At 43.4% G+C, this 22,936-nt stretch overlaps 2 protein-coding genes across 2 annotated transcripts; both read left to right on the top strand.

Moving 5' to 3' along the window:
* The first annotated feature begins 2,342 nt into the window (after nucleotides 1–2,342).
* cxcl19 (chemokine (C-X-C motif) ligand 19) lies at nucleotides 2,343–5,427 on the top strand. The gene is made up of 4 exons (XM_061252973.1): nucleotides 2,343–2,914; nucleotides 3,297–3,411; nucleotides 4,455–4,551; nucleotides 4,846–5,427. Exons 1-4 carry the CDS (start codon nucleotides 2,851–2,853, stop codon nucleotides 4,849–4,851), a joined length of 282 nt encoding a protein of 93 aa, XP_061108957.1. The 5' UTR covers nucleotides 2,343–2,850; the 3' UTR covers nucleotides 4,852–5,427.
* A 948-nt stretch (nucleotides 5,428–6,375) lies between these two features.
* On the top strand, nucleotides 6,376–18,486 carry LOC133134511 (cytidine and dCMP deaminase domain-containing protein 1-like). The gene is made up of 7 exons (XM_061250713.1): nucleotides 6,376–6,508; nucleotides 11,110–11,700; nucleotides 12,401–12,450; nucleotides 14,110–14,279; nucleotides 14,995–15,193; nucleotides 15,599–15,656; nucleotides 17,708–18,486. Exons 1-6 carry the CDS (start codon nucleotides 6,376–6,378, stop codon nucleotides 15,632–15,634), a joined length of 1,179 nt encoding a protein of 392 aa, XP_061106697.1. The 3' UTR covers nucleotides 15,635–15,656; nucleotides 17,708–18,486.
* Nucleotides 18,487–22,936: the final 4,450 nt, after the last annotated feature.

Raw genomic sequence — 22,936 nt, forward strand, 5'->3', positions numbered from 1 at the left:
AGTGTTCTTCAGTGGCCTTCCCAGTCACCGGATCTGAATCCAGTAGAACACCTTTGGAATGTGGTAGAACAGATAAGATGAGACACACCGTGAAGAGACGAAGCGGTCACGGGCAGCAAAGTACAGCACAGTCGAACTGTTTACGCCCCTGCCAGGCACAAGGACCGGCGCAGAGCGTTGGAAGGCCGCTCAGCCCGCCGGATGCAAAGCCTACTTCAGTGGCCGTTTCACACAATAGTCCGGCACTGCCCGAGGAGGTGCCAGCTGCAACGGTAAGCTATGAGATATTAACACCTAGAGACCCCTGACAGAGCTGCCCACTTCAGGGTGGCTGCACCTACTGTATTCACAGGCGAGGCCCCACCAGTGCCTCGAAGGGAACTTGCTGCAGTGTTCTGGCCCCCTAGCGTGAGCCTGGGGTCGTGAGAGCACTCACCGCCCGGCCGGTGGCAGCTCTGGGTGAACGTCACGCGCTTCATCGCTACAAAGTACTGCGCAATGCAACTGAATTTACAGGGACGACGTTGTACTTACAGCATACACAAAAGCCCTTATAGCAACGCAGTCGGTTTTATCTAACCTGAGCTCGATTGTTTAAATGACTAAAATTGCCTACTGATAGATACACCTTTGCCATGATTATCCTTCCAGTATAAGTGTGGGAAACAAACACACATCATCAACTATTATCAACTATTTTGAATGTGCAGTTCTCCAGAAACAATGTTCCGATAAGTAGTCTTCAGAGACTTCTGCAGAATGAGTGTGGGAGAGCTTTGTGTGAGTCATGCCTCTTGTAAAACTTCCTCTGTAATCTCTCAAAGCTTTTTTGTGTGAAAGTTAAAAGGAAAGTAAACATGCAACAAGCCTGGTCTTGCTCCGCCTGCTCTCACTCTTCCACAGAATTGTATTTCTTTGTATTCCTTGGAAGGAGATCACTTCTTTATGTATCAAAGTCCCACAGGCTGATCGCATAGATGTTGCAATACTCTGGGCAGGCAATGAACACAGGCCGGAAAAAAAAAAAAGGAATCGACATTTGTGCAATATTCCAAAGAACCATACCACCATGTTTTCCTGTTACCTCCCAAGGCTGACATTTTTAAGCATCATACTGGATATGAGTGTCTGCTGATGCGTGCAGGAAAAAACCTAAAGCTGTGAGCAGCAGCATAAACATTGCCAATACATCTTTTTCTCATCAATTTTACCCACCGCCTTACCCTAACCCTAACCCTAACCCTTCACACCCTTTGTTCAAACATCAATACAACTCTGAATGCCCAACCTACTGTGGGTCGAGTCTTTTTTTTAAGAAATACCAAACACAGTAAATGCAGATCACTCAAATAGAGACACAGAAAAGGCCTTGCGCAGGCTAGAAATGCAGTGTTGTTTCATGCCAGCCTAACAAACTATACACTGTTACTCATTAGTTAAAATGCTTCCCAGTCGTTACAGGTTCTAGGTTCAGCTGAAGTTATACTGTATTTTTTTGTGCACGGATGGGGGATCACGTTTTTACTGCGCAAATGGATTACCAATACTCGTCAGATAAGAAACGGCCAAACAGACAACAATGCTAATTCCTCCAGAGAAATTCTAAGTAAAGAATGGACATTCTATCAACGTTTCTCAGAGTTAGCCTGCTTTTAGAATTGCATTATTATGCATTTGGTTTGCTGGACCCATGCCGTGAAAAGGACACTGACATTACCTTATTTCGTGTAGTAGCCAATATGGAGTTCCAAAATACAGAGCAGGCAAGGTCCCCCCATGCTTGTTTTGGCACCCACACGTTACAAAAAGAAGTAAATGTTGTAGCTAAAGCATTGAAATCTTAAAATAGGTTATACAGATTTGTAATGCTTTCAAGCCCATGTCCTCTTATCATAGTGCTTGAAAATTCTACCATTAAAAAAGCAATGAATGCAAAAAAACACCAGCGCAGCTGTAAACAAGTGTTTACATTACATTATTGGCATTTGGCAGACGCTCTTATCCAGAGCGACGTACAACAAAGTGCAAAGTGCATACCCACAACCAGGGATAAGTGCGCAGAAAGACCTGAGGGAAGTACAATTTCAACTGCTACTTGCACAAACAAAAGTAAGGACCAGGGCCTATTTGATCATCAGATTATTATTATTATTATTATTATTATTATTTTATTATTTATTTTTTTATTTTATTTTAAATCGTAATACCTCAACACGCAAATGTATGAACAAACCGTTTACCTAGGCAAACACCGCTTACTTAGCCAAACTAAACATCCGAATACATTTACATTTTAATTAAACAAGTCTCCGAATGGAGTTCAAATTATTGGGATTATGCAAATAAAATTTTGGTCATCCTTGGAATAGCTGTGTTTTATTTTTTTTATAGAAATAAAACAACCAGTTTGCAAAATGCAGCTAGTTAAACGCAGCCGGATACGCACAGCGAGAAACAAAGGAGTGTAGCAGCAGCATCATAGGCTTCACTTGAGATTCCATTAATCAAAACGTGTTCGGATCTGCCTTTATTTATTTGGAACCATAACAAGAGATTAGATGATCGATGGATTTATTCAATGCCAGCGGTAGTAGAATTCCCGAAGCTGACTGAGAGAACTTGCGCAAGATCGGGATGACGAAAGATATCGACGCGTAGGAGTCTCTCCGCTCGTCGCAGTGGGATGGTTTTCCATTCAGAGGAAAAAGGTATAAAAACGTGCGTCTGTGAATGGATTAGTACGAGAGCCGCACACGGAGTCAAAACTGCCGGTTTTGCAAGTGATTCTTCCAGCGTGTAACCTACTTCTCTCGTCCCATCTCTTCAACATCTCCGGTGACACAAACCACGATGGACTGCAGAGTTATAGCTTCCGTTCTCATCTGCCTGGCGTTCATGTCCATCGCCACTGAAGGTAACCCACGTTTTTAAACCTCAAATTTTACATTTCCTACGAAACAGTTTTTATTGAGTGTTTATTGTTTATTGAAAGTGTCACTTCGTTTCAATAAATGACCAATTACGTGTATTTTTCACGTGAAAGTTTTTCAGGATTTGCATTGTTGAGTGTTAACACTTACATGAAATTACTTCGTTTCATTTTCTTTACAGTTCAGTAGTACCAACAACGATAGCAAAGTACTGTGATAGAACACATCCAGTAATGCATACTGATATTTGTGGATAACTGATCAGTTAGACAGCAAGGATTGACAGTTAACTTCTTATCCATATTTTGTGCATCTCCTCCTCCTCCTCCTCCTCCTCCTCCTCTTTCTCTCTCCTTTTCTCCTCAGGCCTAGAGCTACGATGCAGGTGCATTGAAAGACACAGCGCCTTCATTCATCCACGGCGCATCCTTAACCTGGAGATCATCCCTGCAGGTGCACACTGTGAAAGGGTGGAAGTCATGTGAGTCACCATCTCTCTGTGCTTTCTCTCAGGGTCCTTTTGATGGAAAACACAGCATTAACCAGCATGTGAGCTAGGGAAGGAATCATTGTGGTGGTTTTTTTGAGGGGCTCAGAATAAAACAGGTCGGTAAACTTGGTCCTGGGGTGCCGGAGATGTTCCTGTTTTGCTCCGTCCAAACCCATAACATAACTACACCGGGTGACTTCTTCTCTGAAGTGTCCCAAATGACCTGAATTTGCCCCAAATTAAATCAAACTTTAAATCAGTTTTAAAGAACTCAGGCGGCCATGTGCTGGAGCATTTCACCACTGAATCCATAATCAATAATCTTGAGGTCAAACTCAGATGGAAAAAAACCCAGGAACATCACTGGCACTCCAGGGTTGCCTACCTGGAAAAAGCCAAACCCTAACCCAATACCCTTTAAACATCAGAAATCTCCTATATCACGGATACTCAAATATAACGGTCAAAGCCAGTAGAGCTACTAGTTTCAATTCTAATATAAGCACACACACACACACACACACACACACACACACACATACAGTAGTATAACAGTTGTCTTTCTAAATAGTCTTTTCAAATATACTTATGGGTAATAAGTAGAAGTACATTAAAAGACTTGAAAAACTAAAAAGACTCAAAGTAGATAAAAATTCTAAGGTTTAATCTTTGTACAGGTAGCAGTTGAAATTGTACTTCCCTCTAGGGACTTTCAGCGCACTTATCCCTGGTTATGGGTATGCACTTTGCACTTGCACGTCCCTCTGGATAAGTGCATCTGACCAAATACCATTAATGTAATGTAATGTAATGTTTCAAAAATTCAACAAAGGTAGAAAATATCATCTGGGTGAATATTTTCCCTCCTCACCATCTAGGAATCTCTTATCACCTGAGCAAGTGTGACACATCTCTATCACCTGAGATGAAGAGGTCACCTGTCTGCTGTCTGCAAGTTGTCTGTGATGATGCCATTATCAGGCAGCTCCCTGAGTGATCTGTGGTTTTAACCTTGAATGCCGTTTCTCCCACAGTATTATGGTGAAAGGAGGAAAACAGGAGAACCAGAAGGTATGCGTGGACCATCAGGCCAAATGGGTGCAGAAGCTGATTAATCTCACAATAAAAAAGGTAAAGCATCTTTTCAGTCTCTTGTAGTTGTCCTCATTCATGTGAATGTAAAGTTTTGAGGTTGTTATAGCTACATATCTACGGCACCGATGTGGTGTTACATGGTTGCAGAAAATATATTTGAGAAATATAATTATACTTCATTATATGAACAATATTCATATAGGACCAGGATTAAACCATAAAACAAAAACAAGAAAATCAAAATATTATAATCTTAAAGAATATGTGGGGTTTGAGCATCAGCTCAAGGTATCAGGAAACTCACGTTTGCTTGTTTTTGCTGTGTTGCAGAAGTGACATTCATCTTAGGACTGCTGGACTTGCTGTGGTAAATGGTTGGCATTTATATACCGCCTTTATCCGAAGCACTTTGCAAGGCACCAACCGGCTCGTCAGGGGCGCTTGGGACACTCAGGGACTCTTGGACACACCCAGGGCAGCCCTCTGACTGCCAGACGACTGCTCTTACCTCCCAACGTCGCCCCTAAGCCCGATCCGAAGTTCAATGTGGAAGTTCATATTTACCCACTCAATGGGAGCTGTTTGTAAACAACTTTTATCATTTTTGTTTACTTTTACACCATTTTATACCACTGTGAATTGTATAATTGAACTCTGTAACAGACTGAATATAACACTGTTCCATAGCAGATAAAATGTTTGTTGTTAGTTTGATAAATTTGACCATGAAAGTGATTTTTTAAATTTTTTGTATCATGCTGTTTTATTTATGTGAAAACAAGTGTTTGATAATGTGATGGTTGTATGCTTCAACTAGCGTTTATTTGGATGTATGTTTTATGCTTTGATGCCCGATAGGATTTGCGTGTGCCTTAATACTAAGTTAATAAAATATGAACTCTTGCTACTGAAGACTGTTCTCAGATAAATTTTCCTTTGAGGTCTGTTCTCCCGCCTCACAGCAAGGAGGTCCTGGGTTCGAATCCTCGTCGGCCGGGGCCTCTCTGTGTGGAGTTTGCATGTTCTCCTCGTGTTTGCGTGGGTTTCCTCCGGGTACTCCGGTTTCCTCCCACAGTCCAAAGACATGCAGGTTAGGCTGATTGGAGAGTCTAAATTGCCCATAGGTATGAGTGAGTGAGTGAATGGTGTGTGTGCCCTGCGATGGACTGGCAACCTGTCCAGGGTGTATTCCTGCCTTTCGCCCAATGTATGCTGGGATAGGCTCCAGCCCCACTGCGACCCTGTTCAGGATAAGCGGGTAAAGATAATGGATGGATGGATGGTCTGTTCTCCACTACAGCTGAAGTTCTGGAGTGATCGAATATTGTTGCGATTCGCAGAGTTCTCTCTTCTAAATAGCAATGGACTGAGGTGGGTCGCAGCAGGCATTGGCTTGCTAGCGAGTAAACGTAAGAAGAATGCGTATGTGTATTCCGCATGAAGAGAGATATGCAGAGAGGACAGGTGTTAAACCAGTATGCTGTGGTACTTTTTTTAAATCTCTCTTCACTGACCACCAATGGCTTCTCACAACCAATTCAATTATAAACGACAGAGCTGTGCAAGCAGTGCCCACCTAAGCTTCACTCCAGGCAGAACTCCATTACATTACATTACATTAATCTTCATTTCGGAGACGCTCTTATCCAGAGCGACATACAGTTAATCAGACTAAGCAGGAGACAGCCCTCCCTCGGAGCAATGCAGGGTCAAGGGCCTTGCTCACGGGCCCAAACGGCTGTGCGGATCTTATCTTATTGTGGCTGCACCGGGGATAAAACCATCGACCTTGCGGGGCCCAGTCATTTACCGTAACCGCTACGCTACAGGCTGCGCTAGCACACTGAATCCACAGTCAGCATGTCGCCTCCTCCACCAGCTGGCTGGCTCATCTCTTCAGACCCCCCAGCGACTGCTCCTCGTGGTGCTGGCTTTTCCTCCACATTTGACCCCGGTGATGGAGCGATCATCCTCAATCAGTCAGGAAGGCAGAGTAACTGTTTTTTTTCTTCTTTTTTTTCTGCAAACCCACCTGTTCAGACAAAACCTCAAGAGTCCAGTGGGGCGACATGCAGCCTTATTTGCACAACCAAACTACTGAGGTAGCTGATTTGCACTGATGTGATTTGGTAGTTCATTCATTCATTCGTTATCCTAACCTGCTTATCCTGAACAGGGTTGCAGGGGGCCTGGAGCCTATTCCAGCATACATTGGGTGAAAGGCAGGTCACCAGTCCATAACAGGGCACACACACCATTCACTCACACACTCATACCTACGGGCAATTTAGACTCTTCAATCAGCCTAACTTGCATGTCTTTGGACTGTGGGAGGAAACCGGAGTACCCGGAGCAAACCCACGCAGACACTGGGAGAACATGCAAACTCCGCACAGAGAGGCCCCGGCCGACGGGGATTTGAACCCAGGACCTCCTTGCTGTGAGGCGGCAGTGCTACCCACTGCACCATCCGTGACGCCATTGATTTGGTAGTTGTAATTTACATTAATGTTAAACTGCACACAAAGAATAAATTACACAGAGATAACTCTTCAGAGACAAACTGCCTTCTTCATTTACTAGTGTTTAAGTTAGGAGCAATTTAGCATAAAAGTGAAGTTGATCAAATTCTGAGCTTAATCATGAGGCCTGCATTGATTTCAGAGAGCGAGCCGGTGATATCTCCCTTGTGAAAACAGGAAATAGCAACTAGCAACAGCTGGCCACCAGAGGGCAGGCCAATGCAATATAAGTCTCTTATCCCCTCAAATATTAAAACAACGGCCTCGCCGCAGATACACGACCCATTTCCCGAAGTTAGGGAACTCTTTGAGTTCCGTGAAGATAGCAACAATCAGACTTCCTGTACAGAAGTTCCAGTCTCAACTACCTGTGATTTTCCGTCAAAATAAGAGCTGCTGAGTAACCTTAAATAATGAGAACATATTTACCGCGTTTTGTGCGCTTCCTCACATAATTACCATTGTTTAAATTCTTATAAAAGTCAGCAAGCAACTAGCTTGCTATTTGACTAGTTATTATAATGTAGACCAAGCATAAATTGCTTGACACTGTTGGTTCAATAACAGCTAATTTGCATACCTGCTTACTGTTTGAAAAAAATGTTGCCAAATATGGAGGGGCATACATTAAATCTATGTATAATATTTATAAAATTATACATTTATTATCTAAAATCATGTTCCCAGCAATTGTTGCTGTATTTACAGTGTGGTAAGGGCATGCAATGCCATTGACTGTCAATTCACGAGCAGCTCATTTGCATAGCCCATAACTCAAAAACTATAAATTGTTAACAAATGAAAGGGGTTATACATTTACTCTATCCATCCATCCATTATCTGAACCCGCTTATCCTGATCAGGGTCGCAGGGGGGCTGGAGCCTATCCCAGCATACATTGGGCGAAAGGCAGGAATACACCTTGGACAGGTCGCCAGTCTATCACAGGGCACATGTGACATGGTTAGCTCAGCTAGTTCGCTAGTAAGCACGGACGTGCAGTGAAAGCGAAGGCTGGTAGCAAATTACCTCGACAACACTCCCCGATGATGTAACCCTCAAATTCAAAAGAACGTTGTTGCCCTTGGCTAGAGGCAAGTTCGTCTTTAGCTGACTGGTAACGCGTTCGTTCAACAAATAATTTGGTACAAGTGAGAGGCCGGGGTACAAATCCTACCTCGGACTCAGGCAATTTCTCACCTGTTACACACACACACCATTCACTCACACATTTATACCTACGGGCAATTTAGACTCTCCAATCAGCCTAATGTGCATGTCTTTGGACTGTGGGAGGAAACCGGAGTACCCGCAGGAAACCCATGCAGACACGGGGAGAACATGCAAACTCCGCACAGAGAGGCCCTGGCCGACGGGGATTCGAACCCAGGACCTCCTTGCTGTGAGGCGGCAGTGCTACCCACTGCACCATCCGTGCCACCACATTTACTCTATATACCCATATATTTAATATTCTACAGTAGTTTCTCTTAAATCATGTTCCCAGCAATTGTTGCTGTTTTTCCAGTGTGGGGAGGCCATACGTTGCTATTGACTGTCAATTCACAAGCAGCTCATTTGCATAGCTCATAACTCAAAAACTATAAATTGTTTCAAAATGAAAGGGGGTATACATTTGTTAGCTGGACCCATATCTTTAATATTCTACAGTCCTTTCTGTGAAATCCTGTTCCCAGCAATTGTTGCTGTGTTTCTAGTGTGGATAGGCCATATGTTGCTATTGACTGTCAATTCACAAGCAGCTCATTTGCATAGCTCATAACTCAAAAACTATAAATTGTTTCAAAATGAAAGGGGGTATACATTTGTTAGCTGGACCCATATCTTTAATATTCTACAGTCCTTTCTGTGAAATCATGTTCCCAGCCATTCTTGCTGTGTTTCCAGTGTGGGGAGGCCATACATTGCTATTGACTGTCAATTTACAAGCAGCTCATTTGCATAGCTCATAACTCAAAAACTATGAATTGTTTCAAAATGAAAGGGGGTAAACATTTGTTAGCTGGACCCATATCTTTAATATTCTACTGTCCTTTCTGTTTATCGCCCCGCGGGTCCTCTGGGGAGCTTCTTGGATGAGATGGACATCCTCCTTAGCTCCTCACCAGTCAATGGCACTCCCCTGATCCTCCTGGGTGACTTCAACCTCAACTCAGAGTCCACCCAGTCTACCTTTCTCTCCCTCCTTTCTTCTTTTGACCTTACCCTCACACTTTCCCCTCCCCCCCACAAAACAGGCAACCTTCTTGACCTCATCTTCACAAGGAGCTGCACAACAACCAACCTCTCTGTAACACCACTCCATATATCTGACCCCCCCCCACCTCCCTCATCACTCACACCTGATGACTTTGTCTCCTTCTTTAAAAAGAAGGTTGATGCCATTTGTAATTCCTTCTCCCCACCCTCTCCCCCTGCTGATCCTCCTACCTTCCCCAACTCCCTAACCTCCTTTTCTCCCCTATCTAACTCCGACACTTTGAAACTCCTTACATCTCACCGCCCGACCACCTGTCCTCTTGACCCCATCCCCTCTCCCCTTCTACAATCTATCTCTAATGACATTCTCCCTTTTCTCTCCTCTCTAATCAACACCTCCGTCTCTTCCGGCACCATGCCCTCTTCCCTGAAGAGGGCCAGAGTCACTCCCCTGCTCAAAAAACCCCTCTGCTCTGAACAACTACCGGCCTGTCTCTCTTCTTCCCTTTCTCGCCAAAACTCTGGAACGGGCGGTCTGCTCCCAACTGTCCACTTATCTTCTTCACAACAATCTCCACGATCCCAACCAGTCCGGCTTCAAGAGTGGCCACTCCACTGAGACCGCCCTGCTCGCGGTCACTGAGGCACTCCACTCAGCTAAAGCAACATCCCTCTACTCTGTCCTCATCTTCCTCAACCTGTCGGCCGCCTCCGATACAGTCAACCATGAGATTCTGCTCTCATCGCTGTCTGGGATGGGTGTCACAGGATCTGCACTCACTTGGTTTTCCTCCTACCTCTCTGGTCGCTCCTACCAGGTGACTTGGAGGGGCTCAGTCTCTGACCCTCACCCCCTACAAACTGTCCTGCAGGGCTCAGTTCTTGGTCCTCTCCTCTTCTCGTTATACACCATATCTCTTGGTTCTGTTATCTCTTCCCATGGCTTTTCTTACCACTCTTACGCCGATGACACCCAACTATTTATTTCCTTCCCCCCCGATACCCAGGTCACCACACAGATTTCTGCCTGCTTGGCCGATATCACTGCTTGGATGACTTGTGCCATCAAGCCCCTCCAGCTAGTCCAGGATGCTGCAGCCTGCCTGATCACCAGTCAGCCCAGGTCGGCTCATGTCACCCCGCTCCTCATTGGCCTCCACTGGCTTCCTATTGCCGCACGCATCTCATTCAAGGCTCTAGTGTTGGCATTTCAGGCTGCTAGGGGGACTGCCCCACCTTACATACAATCCTTAATCACTCCCTACTCCCCAGCTAGACCACTCCGGTCTGCCAGCTCTGGTCGCCTTATGGTTCCCTCTCTACGAGCACCTGGCAGTCGAGCTGCATGTTCACGTCTGTTTTCCGTTCTGGTTCCTCAGTGGTGGAATGACTTGCCTACCACTGTCAGGACAGCAGAATCCCTCCCCCTATTTCGACGCAGACTCAAAACACACCTTTTCAAACTGTACCTTAGTCTTCCCTCCTGCCTGATTTCCCCCGCCCCCCTTTCTGATATCCCTATCCTCCTTGTCTAACCCCCCCCCAAAACCCCCCCCCCCAAAAAAAAAATTGCACTTATGATGACTATATGTTTAGAACAACACTTCATGTGTATTTTACTAGTTATGGATGTGATGCTTTAACTTGTCGAAGAACCTATGCACTTGTAAATCGCTTTGGATTAAAAGCGTCTGCCAAATGACAAAAATGTAATGTAAATGTAATTGACCCACCTTTATTTTTCCTTTCTGTTCCTTTTGGAGCGCTATATCCTTTTAAGGAGCTATATCCTAATAAACCCAGGCCAAAGTGAAATGTTGTTTTAAATCTCCCCCTCTTTCGCCTCCCTTAGCTGGCGTGAACCACGTGTCCTACTGGCCCGGCGACCCCAAGCTCAGCCAGCTGTTGCTTAGCGACGATGACGCCTTCGCCGCAGAGCAGCTCAAGTCCAACAGCCGGCTGCACGTGTACATTCCGCTGCAGCCGCTGGCCAGCACGATGCAGCAGTTCGCTGCGGAAACCTCCATGGCCTGCGACTTCCTGCAGCGCATGGCGGACTGCGAGAGCCGGGACGCGGGCGAGCTGTTCACCGTCCAGCGGCGGCGGAGCCTGGAGGACCTCACGACCGCCTTCTTTGTCACGGACGAGCTTCGGCACAAAGACCTGGCCAGGATGGGCCTGGAGAACTTCTGCGTGGAGCCCTATTTCAGCAACTTGCGGCAGCACATGCGGGATCTGATCAAGGTGCTGGCGTCTGTCGCCTCCAGTGTCCCTGACCTCCAGCCGGACTACGGCTTCTATGTGAAGGACCAGGCGGAAGGCCTCTCCCAGGGTCTCTCCCAGGGCCTCTCCCAGGACCTCCCCCAGGGCCTCTCCCAGGGCCTCTCCCAGGACTTCGTCCGACACTGCATGATACAGGCCCAGCTGCTGGCCTACAGGACGGGTGAGGCCGGGGCCCTTTGCCTGACTGCGTCTTCTAGATCAGATGAGTGTTAAGCCGGGATGTTTTTTTCTCCATTCAAAATTGTATTTAGTCTATGACTAGGCTACAGTTTTTCAAGTTTTTCCCTCCTTTATATATGAAATATGAAATCAATGCAAACTTCCACTTCCACAAATTTCCATTTACAAGTGAGATATTAAGAAGTCCAGAACTACAAATCTAACATGGTAAATGTGTAGCATGTTCTCTATCGAATATATAAAGAACATTTACAGAAAGTTTGAGCAAAATTGGAGAAGTCACCCCCCCACATTTCAGATATATATATATTTTTTTTTTGACCTGAAATATAGTTCCTTAGGTGGCAATGTGACTGATACTTGCAAATTAATTTAACTCATGTTAAGTAGCGAAGTGGCCAGATTAGATAGGTTTAGGCTTAACCTTCTGTTTGGCCAACAAAAGCATAATGTAAAAATTATTCCTTAATATTGCTACCGAGCCAGAAGTTAAGCCCTGGAGCAGCCATTATGGTATAGAAATTAAGAACCAGACCCCGAATCATCATATTTTTAATGATTTCCAGCCCTGCCCGTAGGGAAAAGAGCTCTATTTGAGCAACTTCCAGTAGACAGGCATGATTGACAATGGTGCTTGATGTTGTGAGGGATTTAAGGCAAAACCTTTCTTCTCTTTACAGAGGACCCCAAAGTCAGAGTTGGTGCTGTGATCTGGGCTAAAGGAAAGTCTGTGAGTGACTTTTTCTTTTTTAAATTTTTTTCCAGATTTTTCCCTTTTTCTCCCAATTTGGTAGCCAATTGTACCTCGTCTGATTCAATTGGAGGTAGTCGTCCCTCGGCGGCCCGAATCAGAGCGACACGCCTTCTTCAAGCCGTCTCGTCTCGTGCCCGTTGCCGTGATTCCAAGGCACCCGAGGTGCTTATTGTGCGGCGATCTAATAACCCTGCCAAGTCCCTCCCTCTGGAGCAGCGAGCCAATTATTGCTGCCCCACGTGAGCCGGCCAAACTTGGCTTTTGGCAGGACCAAGAATCGAACCCCGGTCCCCGGTGTGCAACTGCAGCGAACTGCAACCGCAAGTCTGCTGCGTCTTAGCCTGTTGCGCCACCGTGGCTCAAGTGAGTGACTTTTTCAATGTCATCGGAGCCATCGGTCATCTGTAAATAACGTTCCAGAAAGTTTATCTTTCTTTCATCACAGTGTGGTAGTTATGTGTTGTGGGGGAAATTCCCTGGAGAGACGTCTTGCAAGCAACCTTTCCCGTTTAAAAGAACCCAGTTCTTTCACAGCAAGGAGAGCTACAATAATACAAACTTTATTAATACTGCAGAAAAACAAAGCACGGAGAATGCATCACACCAATGTGAGAATGCACTAGATTTTAGCAGACAGGGTGTCTATTCTTATATCACTACACATCCTAAGTTATCACATGAATACATTACAGTGAAAGCCAATCATCTTCATACAGTGTTTCAGTACTTTTCCATCACACGTTGTACTCCTGGGCCCACATCTGCTCTTTAAGTCATGTAACATTTGTTTTGCAATTAACACACTGCTACAGCAACTACAAAGCTTACTTTATCATCCGTCTTTCCTCCTTAGGCTGGTTAAGGAGGAACCGACCTTGGGTGCGATTCTTCCTCATTTTTTAGTATCATAATCAAGCACATGAGTGCACCCAACAATGGGAGAGTGTTCTGCTTTATCTCCTGCACGTATGCCTATGTGATGTAAGCTGTGGCAGAGCACTCACCCCTCCCTTACATTTTTGCTGGTTATCTGTCATTTATTCTCTTATGCAGTTTTCTAACGATATGCATTGTACATATCTGGATACATATATACTAGGTTCCATTGTACTACATTATATGGCAAATGGATGGCATTTATATAGCGCCTTTATCCAAAGTGCTGTACAATTGATGCTTCTCATTCACCCATTCATACACACACTCACACACACACTCACACACACTCACACACACACTCACTCACACTCACACACACTCACACACACTCACACACACTCACACACACTCACTCACACTCACACACACTCACACACACTCACTCACACACACTCACTCACACACACTCACTCACACACACACCAACGGCGATTGGCAGCCATGCAAGGCACCGACCAGCTCGTCAGGAGCATTTGGGGGTTAGGTGTCTTGCACAGGGACACTTCGACACAGCCCTGGCGGGGGATCGAACCGGCAACCCTCCGACTGCCAGACGACTGTTCTTACTGCCTGAGCCATGTCGCCCCATTTCTTCTCCCACAGCGTGTGTTCCTGCGGTGGATTGAAAGTGGCGTGTTGAAGGTAAAGAACGGCCATGAAGGTGACGCAGGGTGTTCTGTGGGGCGGTGTTTTCAGGGTTGCTGTGATGGGACGGGCCGCATGTACCTGGTGGGGTGCGGCTACAATGGGTATGCAGGGGGGTCCGCGTATTCAGCGTTTCCCCAGATGAGCAGCGAGGAGATGGACCCTCAGGAAAGGAAGTACAGATACATCATCCATGCTGAGCAGAACGTACTCATGTTCAGGTGTGGAGCGGAGTGGGGCATAAGTAGGGGCAGGGGCAGGGGCAGGGGCCGACAGGGGCCAGGAGAGGGGTGAAAAATGTTAGAACCTGTATTCCACAATATAAACAAGAACAGACTGTATACAACTCAAATCATGGTGGCCTGCAGTGTTTTAGCACTTAAAGGTACAATAGGTAAGATTTTTGTGTTAAAACATTATTTTACCATTGTAAATCCCTTCCTATCATTGAAAAAGGCTCACTGACATGTCGACTCACCCTCTGCCTGTATTTATAGTCCTTAAATTCGGGTTTCAAAATAAGCAGTTGATGGGCCGGCAATCTGTACCAAAACATTGTATAGCAAATATACTAATTCAAACTCATTGGTTGAAAATTGGTTCTAATTGCCACAGCCGATGGCATTTCAACGTCAGCGCATTGATAGACAGTGTTGTGCTTGTTGCTGCAATTCCTCTTTAGAAGTCTGAAATGACCTATTGTACCTTTAAGTGCCTAATTTAGTCATTTTGTTTGAAGGTCCTCATCCCTTCTTTCTGTCCCATAAATTGGCAGCTGATTGAAAGGAAATCATAAAACCTTGCATGTGCTGTGGCCCCTCCAGGCCATAGTTTCAGATCCTTATTGTAGAATTGCAACTTAGCTGCCTAAAGGCAAGCCTGTTGGACTGCTTTTCATGGAGTACTTTTCCCTTCCCTGGTTTGTTCTGTTTCTAGGAGTGCTGAGATTAAGGAGGATGAGAAGACAATGCTCTTTGTCACAAAATGCCCCTGTGATGACTGTGTACCTCTGATAGTGGGCGCTGGAATTAAACAGGTGTACACCATAGGCCCGAGCACAGAAAAAAAAAAAGAAGAAAAAAAAGACCTCTCCTACAAAAGGTTTGTCGAACTACAGGGTGTACAGAAGTTTATGGTGAGTATTTATATCTTATGCAGTGGTGTTTCACAACAATCACAATGCAGTTTGCAGTTTAACCATCAGCAGAAACATGTGCACCTTAGACCAAAGATAACAGTCCCACACCCTGTTGAATTATAGGGGCTGGTCAACCAGCTAGCATCTGTTTCAAAAACCTAGCTTGAGATGTTTTTTTCAGCAGGGTTCTCCCTTACAACCTTGTGAATTTAATCAAAAGTCCGACATTATTAGGCCTGCTTAACAAAGTGATCCAAGGACTGTTGATTTACAATCCGTTTTCTCCTCGTCATATCCTCGCCTCCATTATAAACAGGCCGGAAAAACTGATCCTCAATCGATTGTGTTTTTTGTTTGCATATTCACTCAGCACTTCCTCTTTGAATGTGTTTGTTCCCATAGTGGCAGAAAACGCCACAAGCCGAAGACCTTTCATAACCGCCCGAACAGACATGATCAAGTAAGCTTTCCTATCTTGTGTAAAACTAGACTGAATAGGTTTATGTGTGCACACTACATGGGTGTCATGATTAAGGAAAGTTGAGCCTACTGGTTATTGCTAATACAATTTACATTACACAGTCTTCCAGACTTCTTGACGTGAAGTTAAAGCGGAATTCCCCATGCATTTTTCTTTTCTCTGTAGAAGAGTAGCTGTCCCCCTGATTAAAATGGCCACCCAGCCAGCTCTCTGTCTGTAATGAGACAGATACAGCCCCAAACTACTGTGCCTGCTCCAGGTACCTACCTGGGCGGGCCCTTGCAGTCTATCCACGGACGTCACACAATGAGTCACATTTCCACTTCTATTGAATAGTGAGACAGGGGCTGTACTCTCTAAGAACTAACCACTAAAGAAAGCAAGTATAGGTTTGTGTTCGGTTTACTTTCATAGGACTGAATATGGCACAATTCAATATAATTAAAAAAATATTGAATATTGAATTAAATAAGTATATAAATACACACATTTGTGAAGTTAAACTAGTAGTCCGATATTCCGGTTAGCAACAATGTATTAAGATCGCAAAAATAGTCAGTTATAGTATAGTTAATTATAGTATGAAGCATACCGGGTAAAAGCAAGGCAGTTCAATTACCAACTCATGTTCGAAAGGAATGAGCTTTTATGCCCCAAACCTCCTGAAGTAAAATGCAGGTACTTGTCCCTGATTGGGTGACAGGCAGACGAATACACATTATTTTGTATACATATGATGTGACCAAGGAAACCAAATGGTAATTGTCAGCAAAGCAGACAGTAAACCCCTTTGATCATTCAGTATGGGCTTCCTAACCCCCCTTGATCATTCAGTACGATTGAGGTGTTAGGTGACCATCCAAGAACAATGAAGCAGGAAATGTATTCTTCCCTACAGTATGATTTTGCGTGTCGTGTATTCATCTGATAAAACAAACAAACTAAGCTCAGCCAAACAATGCATGTAAGGTGTGGTTTGGTTTGAGGAAGAGTGTACTGGGTGCAGCAATATTTCTGGTTTAACTTGTCTCATTTGCATTTTGAAGATTGAAGTGAAGCAGTCACATTCACTTCATTTGTCCTACGGGCTGACAGTGAACCCCCCTTGATCATTCAGTATGATTGAGGTGTTAGGTGACCATACAAGAACAATGAAGCAGGAAATGTATTCTTCCCTACATAATCCCCCCTTAAACCTGTATGCAAGAGAGAAAGGCTTAATTCAGGAACAACACATCCTTATCAAAGTGACCACAGGCTCACCACATAGTGGACTTAAGGAGATATGTCTGACACCACTGGATACCAGGAACAACCACAATGGAGCTGTACCAAGGGAGGGGAGTCCCAGTAGCACTAGGTGACTCTACACATATACTGCTGTGTTCCGACTTTATTCATTACAGCATTCCTTTCCCTGTACTCAGCATCCTTTTTGTGTTGTTTTATTAAAACCTGAAGGTTGCAAGTCAGAGCCGATACATCCAGTAACATCAGTACTGATGCTGCTGTGGCTCCCTTGAAAATCAGGTCCCAGTGTGTGTCTTGGTAGTTCCCCTTTATTCCTTAGGGCCCATTAAGATAGTTGTGAATTCTCTGAATCAATCCCTTCTCATCTGCATTTATCTGTGTAAGCAGGTATGGCCATAACAAACATCAATGTGTGTGTGTTGTATGGTTATATGACAGTGGAGCAGTGATGGCATTCTTAACTATGTGTTACATTTTTACAGGCAGTTTGCATTCCCATTTGTATCTCTTCCATACACATACCTTATTTCATATTATTGTCAGTACAATTGCCACAAATAGTTTAATTATTGATTGACACCCAAACCCTTCTGTACCCTTATGGTTTGAAGTTTGCATTGTCAGTCATATCGTTTTTGTTATGTGCAGCAGCAGAATTTAGATAAAACTTAGCTAAAACTTGTTTAAGCTGCTGCAGTATTGAATTCATGTCCTCAGGTCATGGCTGGAACTGTATGAGAGATTTCTGACTGTGTTATACTTTTTGCTGTGTTTTTCAGCCTCGCTATCAACATCTTTTGACCCTCCTTTGTGATGACAGCTGAAACCTTTTCATGAATGGGGGCTGTAGGGGAAATTCACGGAAAAAGAGATCTCCTTCCTTATTGTGATTCATTGCTTACAAAGTCAAAATCAGACTCAATATATCACATGTATGCTGCTTGTTATCAAATCAAATGAACCTAGAACATTTAATTACAGCTAAGCTTATGAAAACGCAAGAAACCACAGTGTAAACTGTCGAAATGAGAGCAAAGACTGCAAAAATGCATCAGGCTAAAGAAGTACATTTACTCACTGAGAAGAATAGATTGATAATCAAATGTTTAGTAGTATATTTTCAATGATTCACTGATGTTTAGTAGTATATTTTCAATGATTCACTGATGTTTAGTATATCATATTTTCAATGATTCACTGATGTTTAGTAGTATATTTTCAATGATTCACAGATATTTAGTAGTATATTTTCAATGATTCACAGATGTTTAGTAGTATATTTTCAATGATTCACAGATGTTTAGTAGTATATTTTCAATGATTCACTGATGTTTAGTAGTATATTTTCAATGATTCACAGATGTTTAGTAGTATATTTTCAATGATTCACAGATGTTTAGTAGTATATTTTCAATGATTCACTAATGTTTAGTATATCTTATTTTTTTTTACTTTTACATTTACTATTGCGCTGTTCACATGCTTCCTCAAGCCAAACTTGAGGATCTGATTTTTCTAACAGAGATCCATCGGATCCCTCTTTGCAATGTTTTGCAATGTACTCAATGGCATACTCCATTATCCTAGGTTCTGAGTACACCTATGTACAATATTCCTGCTGTGGTCGTTTAACTCAAGGACACAGGTGAAATGTAACACACCTCCTGTTTAACCCAGTGTAGCTAACTTCACTGCTAAACAGGTCAGAACAATATATCTACCATGTACAATAAACCAACTGTGGTGGTTTACATCAAGGCCACAGGATAAACATGGGATACCCTGCTGGTACTTTTAAAAAAGTCCAATTCCTCTTGTAAGGGTAATTTTCTCAATTGATTCTTAATTGACAATGTGTGTTAACATAAAGACAATCACAAGATTACAAATAACCTTTTAGTGATAATCCCTATTACTATTAGACCACTTTCTGAATTAAGTGCTTACTATGAGTCTTTCTCTGTCTCTCTCCAGCAGACAGACAGCCTTTGACCTTAATGTCTCTGCTTCTCAGCTAGCACATTCTGGTCTTACAGCAAGGTCAACAAGGGGTATTCAGAAGACAAAATACTGATAAATGTTCATGGCCAGCTTCATGTCTTTTTGTTTTGGTAAAGCCCCCCCTTCTGGAAAAGTGTGTATAAGAGTCTTACTGTGTGATGCAAATCAGAAAGCCGTTAAGCTTTCTCACTTTCTGTCATTTCTTTGCAAATAAATACAAAAGTTAAACTCAAGTATAGCTATTGTTGTTTTTACTGGGATCTGTTTCATCAGACGATGCTCACCTGTGAAATGTTAAAAAGGGCATTTTTCCCTAGCAGTTTGGCGACGAGGATGGGATCTCTAATGTGGTTCTTCCCTATACAGAACAGTCTCGGAGTCTGTGACGTGGACAGACAGTGTACACTGCCAGGGGTCAGAGTCCCCTGAACCGAAAAACCCACCCCACAAAGAGATTGTAAGCAATCGCCTATGGGGAAGGATGATGGTATCCGGTCCAGTTCTGAGACGTTTATGTGTGGGGTAACCAATACGCGATCCTAAAAAAAGAACACTCAGGTGAGGCCATAGTTAATCACTAAAAGGCACCTCGTTTGACTTGGGGCTGACGGGCCCATCACTCAGGGAGTAATTCAAACACTAGAGCCGGTATGCTCTCAAGAGCCGGTATGCTCTCTCAAAAAACTAACCGTTAGGATTAAAGCAAACACTTCTAGATTCAAAATAGGCCTAAAACTTGATAATTAAAATTATTCAAAAATATTGTTGAACCTAAATAGATTTGAACCTAATCTAGGATTTCAAAATCATAGATAAAACTCTCATAGAGAGAACTTAAATAGAGAAACCCTAAAGGATAAGACCCATGAAAAGAATTTAACTTGAGATTTATAGGGAACACTTTTTATTTTATTTTGGGGAAATATTTGTGTGTTGTGTGTATTTGTATGTTGATGCCAATTCTTGACAATAAGTTCAAAATAAAAACCAGCTGGCAGTTCAAATTCACCCCTCGTATTGTGGTCTCTTTATTGAGTATCTTACTTACTGCTCCTTTAGAGCCTAGTTATACTGGTCCTTAACCTTTTACATAGCATAGGTGTTACACATCCACCAATGTGGACAACTAATCTAAATTATTATTAAAATGGAGTCAGATAAACAAAGGTGAATGTATTGGCCCTATTGTGGAGATTCTTGGTCAGCCCAGACCAGTAAAGAGTGGAAGGCAGAGTGGTACTACTGTCTTTGTATTGTGGTTTATTTATTGGCTGATCTAGACTCTCCGCATAGGGGCCACTCATTTTTAACCCTATTAATATTCTTTCTGCAACACCAGAAGGACAAGCACGCTGATACCTTTAGCCCTCGCTAAATTCCGTCGTTGGGTTAAGTGGGGTTTTACACACGTATTTACATTACATTACATTAATGGCATTTGGCAGACGCTCTTATCCAGAGCGACGTACAACAAAGTGCATAACCATAACCAGGGATAAGTGTGCTGAAAGACCCTAGAGGGAAGTATGATTTCAACTGCTACCTGTACAACAAAGATAAGGACCAGGGCCTATTTGAATTTTCTCTTTTTTTTTTTTTTACACAAATAAACAAACAAAGCAAAAGTGACCAAACTTAACTAGCCAAACTCTGCTTACCTAGCCAAACTAAAAATACCGATACACAAAAAAGTAAATCACAGAAAGACGACGATTAAGGTTCACAGGGAGGTAGGGAGGGACGGGGAGAGGTGCTGCTTGAAGAGGTGCGTCTTCAGTTTGCGCTTGGGAAGAGGGGAAGTGCCAAGCGGCCTGTGGAGGCTGAACGAAGAATTTCATTTGCATATGTCAGACCCAAAACTGAGTGCAATTCCTTCTCATTTGTGGGCCAAGGAGGTGTAAACACTGCTCCAGTTGTATCTAACCTAAACTACTAGTTTGGCCCAAGTCCTGGGCAATGCAAAAGATTTCACTGTGATGGATCTTGCTAATGTTTTTTTTTTTTTTTTCAGTATGCCGGTTGATATTGATTCCCAGTACTGGTTTGAACTCACCATCGCGGGTGCAGGACAGAGGACAACATGACGACATTCCAGTCTGTCTCTCAAAGGCAATATTCAGACTAGTTATCCGACAGGTCTGTTAAATAGGATCTGAACCATGACAGTGCCCCTGTAGGGGAAAATTCACAGAACAAAAGATCTCCCTCCTAAAAGCATGATAAACAAATCACAAGTCAAAATCAGACTCCGCCTTAGTGAGCAGGCTGGTTCCTCCAAAACTCGACGATGTGTGCTAAAAGTTTATCAATATATCTGTATTAAAGTATGATATGTACCCTGTATAGTTTCAAACTGATTAACTGCTAAATTGTGCTAGGATTACACAGTGAGCCCAGCCAGCTGGCAGGGGGGGCCCGACTTGAACTGTGTAGACCAAACTGTCAAGGACACGGGCAGAGCAAGATATGACTGTACAGCTGATTTCTCCGGGACTCTCAATGTTTTATGCCAGAAGCGTATCTATTTGACCTAGAACATTAATTATAGCTGAGCTTATGAAAACGCAAGAAACCACAGTGAAAACTGTTGAAATGAGAGCAAAGAATGCTACGTACATTTATTCCCTTAGAAGAGAATAATTAATCAAATGTTTAGTATGTCTGTATATTAGAAAAGTATATTAGAAGTGAATATTAATTTACATTACATTACATTATTGGCATTTGGCAGACGCTCTTATCCAGAGCGACGTACAGTTGAGTAGACTAAGCAGGAGACAATCCTCCCCTGGAGCAGTGCAGGGTTAAGGACCTTGCTCAAGGGTCCAACGGCTGTGCGGATCTTATGTGGTGTGTTCTAATCAAGACTTGAAGAGTTCATAGACACTATTCTCATGTAGAAATAAACAGAGCTGGTGTAGTACAGATTTCTCTAATGTCTTAGACAAAATGGCTGAACTCCAGCCATTATTTTGGTACATATCCAATCATCTAATTCTAAAGGAATGTGGCAGTGGGGTGCTGAGTTAGGAAGTTACACTAACTAGCCACTAGATGGGTCATGTTTGAAACGGGTTCCTCCCTATATGTGATGGGGAAGGGAATGATTAATGAAGGCCGCTGATTTTCAGCACCTGTCCCATGCTTCTTACAAGGTGTGTGTGCAGCCAGTGGAAGGAAGCTGCTGATTGTTCTCCTGGTATGGAGGTATGAGCGGGTACTGTTTCCTGGGGGTATGTATTTGTTTGCAACGACCACAGGCGATGTGGATTTATTATGTTCATGTAAACCTTTTAAACAATGTTGGTGATTGATGTCTTTATCTGTCATAGAGACTGCTGGGGATGTTTTTCATTGAGAGGACAACAGCAGAGTGGAAGTGTGTGGCAATCGCTGTTCCTCTGGTGTTCTTTTTCATGTTTCTTTTGTTTGATTTTGTTTCCGAGTGTTTAATCCTTTTTGCTAGCCAGCGCCCATGATAATGCTGATTAGTTGATCAGCCAGTGTTCACTTAGCACTCTGGCCTGTGGCGGCGCTGGTGAGCAGCTTTGTATATTTGTTTGTTTGTTTTGTTTGTCAAAACCTTACCGATTGTTTGCCAGGCTAACCCAGAACCGGATATATGTATGTTGGGAGGAAGAGCAGGGCTAATGTTTGCAGTGCCACATTGTGTGAATATTTGAACTTGGTTCTTTGTTTGCACCTGATGATCCTTTATGTGTGGGGTGTTTCTGACCGACGGTGTGTTTAACCCCTTGCTCTGCCTCAAAAGCGTAAAAGAATTGTTTTAAGTTTGGGGTTAGTCCTTGTTAACTGTGGGGAAGTTTTATTGTGCTCTCAAACATTCCGTAATGAAATCAATGTTTAATAAATTGTATTTTGATACTTCCAAACTTCTCCTTGCTCATGGTTAATTCTTGGTATACTTGTGACCAGATTACAGGAACAAAGGATGAAAACTGCTCTGAATGTTGAGACCTGGCCTCCTCAGCATAGGGCATGTGACC

Source organism: Conger conger, chromosome 8, assembly GCF_963514075.1.
Source record: "Conger conger chromosome 8, fConCon1.1, whole genome shotgun sequence".
NCBI classification, from domain to species: Eukaryota; Metazoa; Chordata; class Actinopteri; order Anguilliformes; family Congridae; genus Conger; species Conger conger.

Excerpts from the sequence above, each read along its gene's own strand:
- cxcl19 (XM_061252973.1), top strand. The coding sequence starts at position 2,851 with ATGGACTGCAGAGTTATAGCTTCCGTTCTCATCTGCCTGGCGTTCATG. Across the intron at positions 2,915-3,296 it reads CATGTCCATCGCCACTGAAG|GCCTAGAGCTACGATGCAGG; the intron begins GTAACCCACGTT and ends TTTTCTCCTCAG. Across the intron at positions 3,412-4,454 it reads TGTGAAAGGGTGGAAGTCAT|TATTATGGTGAAAGGAGGAA; the intron begins GTGAGTCACCAT and ends TTTCTCCCACAG.
- LOC133134511 (XM_061250713.1), top strand. The coding sequence starts at position 6,376 with ATGTCGCCTCCTCCACCAGCTGGCTGGCTCATCTCTTCAGACCCCCCA. Across the intron at positions 12,451-14,109 it reads TCTGGGCTAAAGGAAAGTCT|GGTTGCTGTGATGGGACGGG; the intron begins GTGAGTGACTTT and ends CGGTGTTTTCAG. Across the intron at positions 15,194-15,598 it reads AGGGTGTACAGAAGTTTATG|TGGCAGAAAACGCCACAAGC; the intron begins GTGAGTATTTAT and ends TTGTTCCCATAG.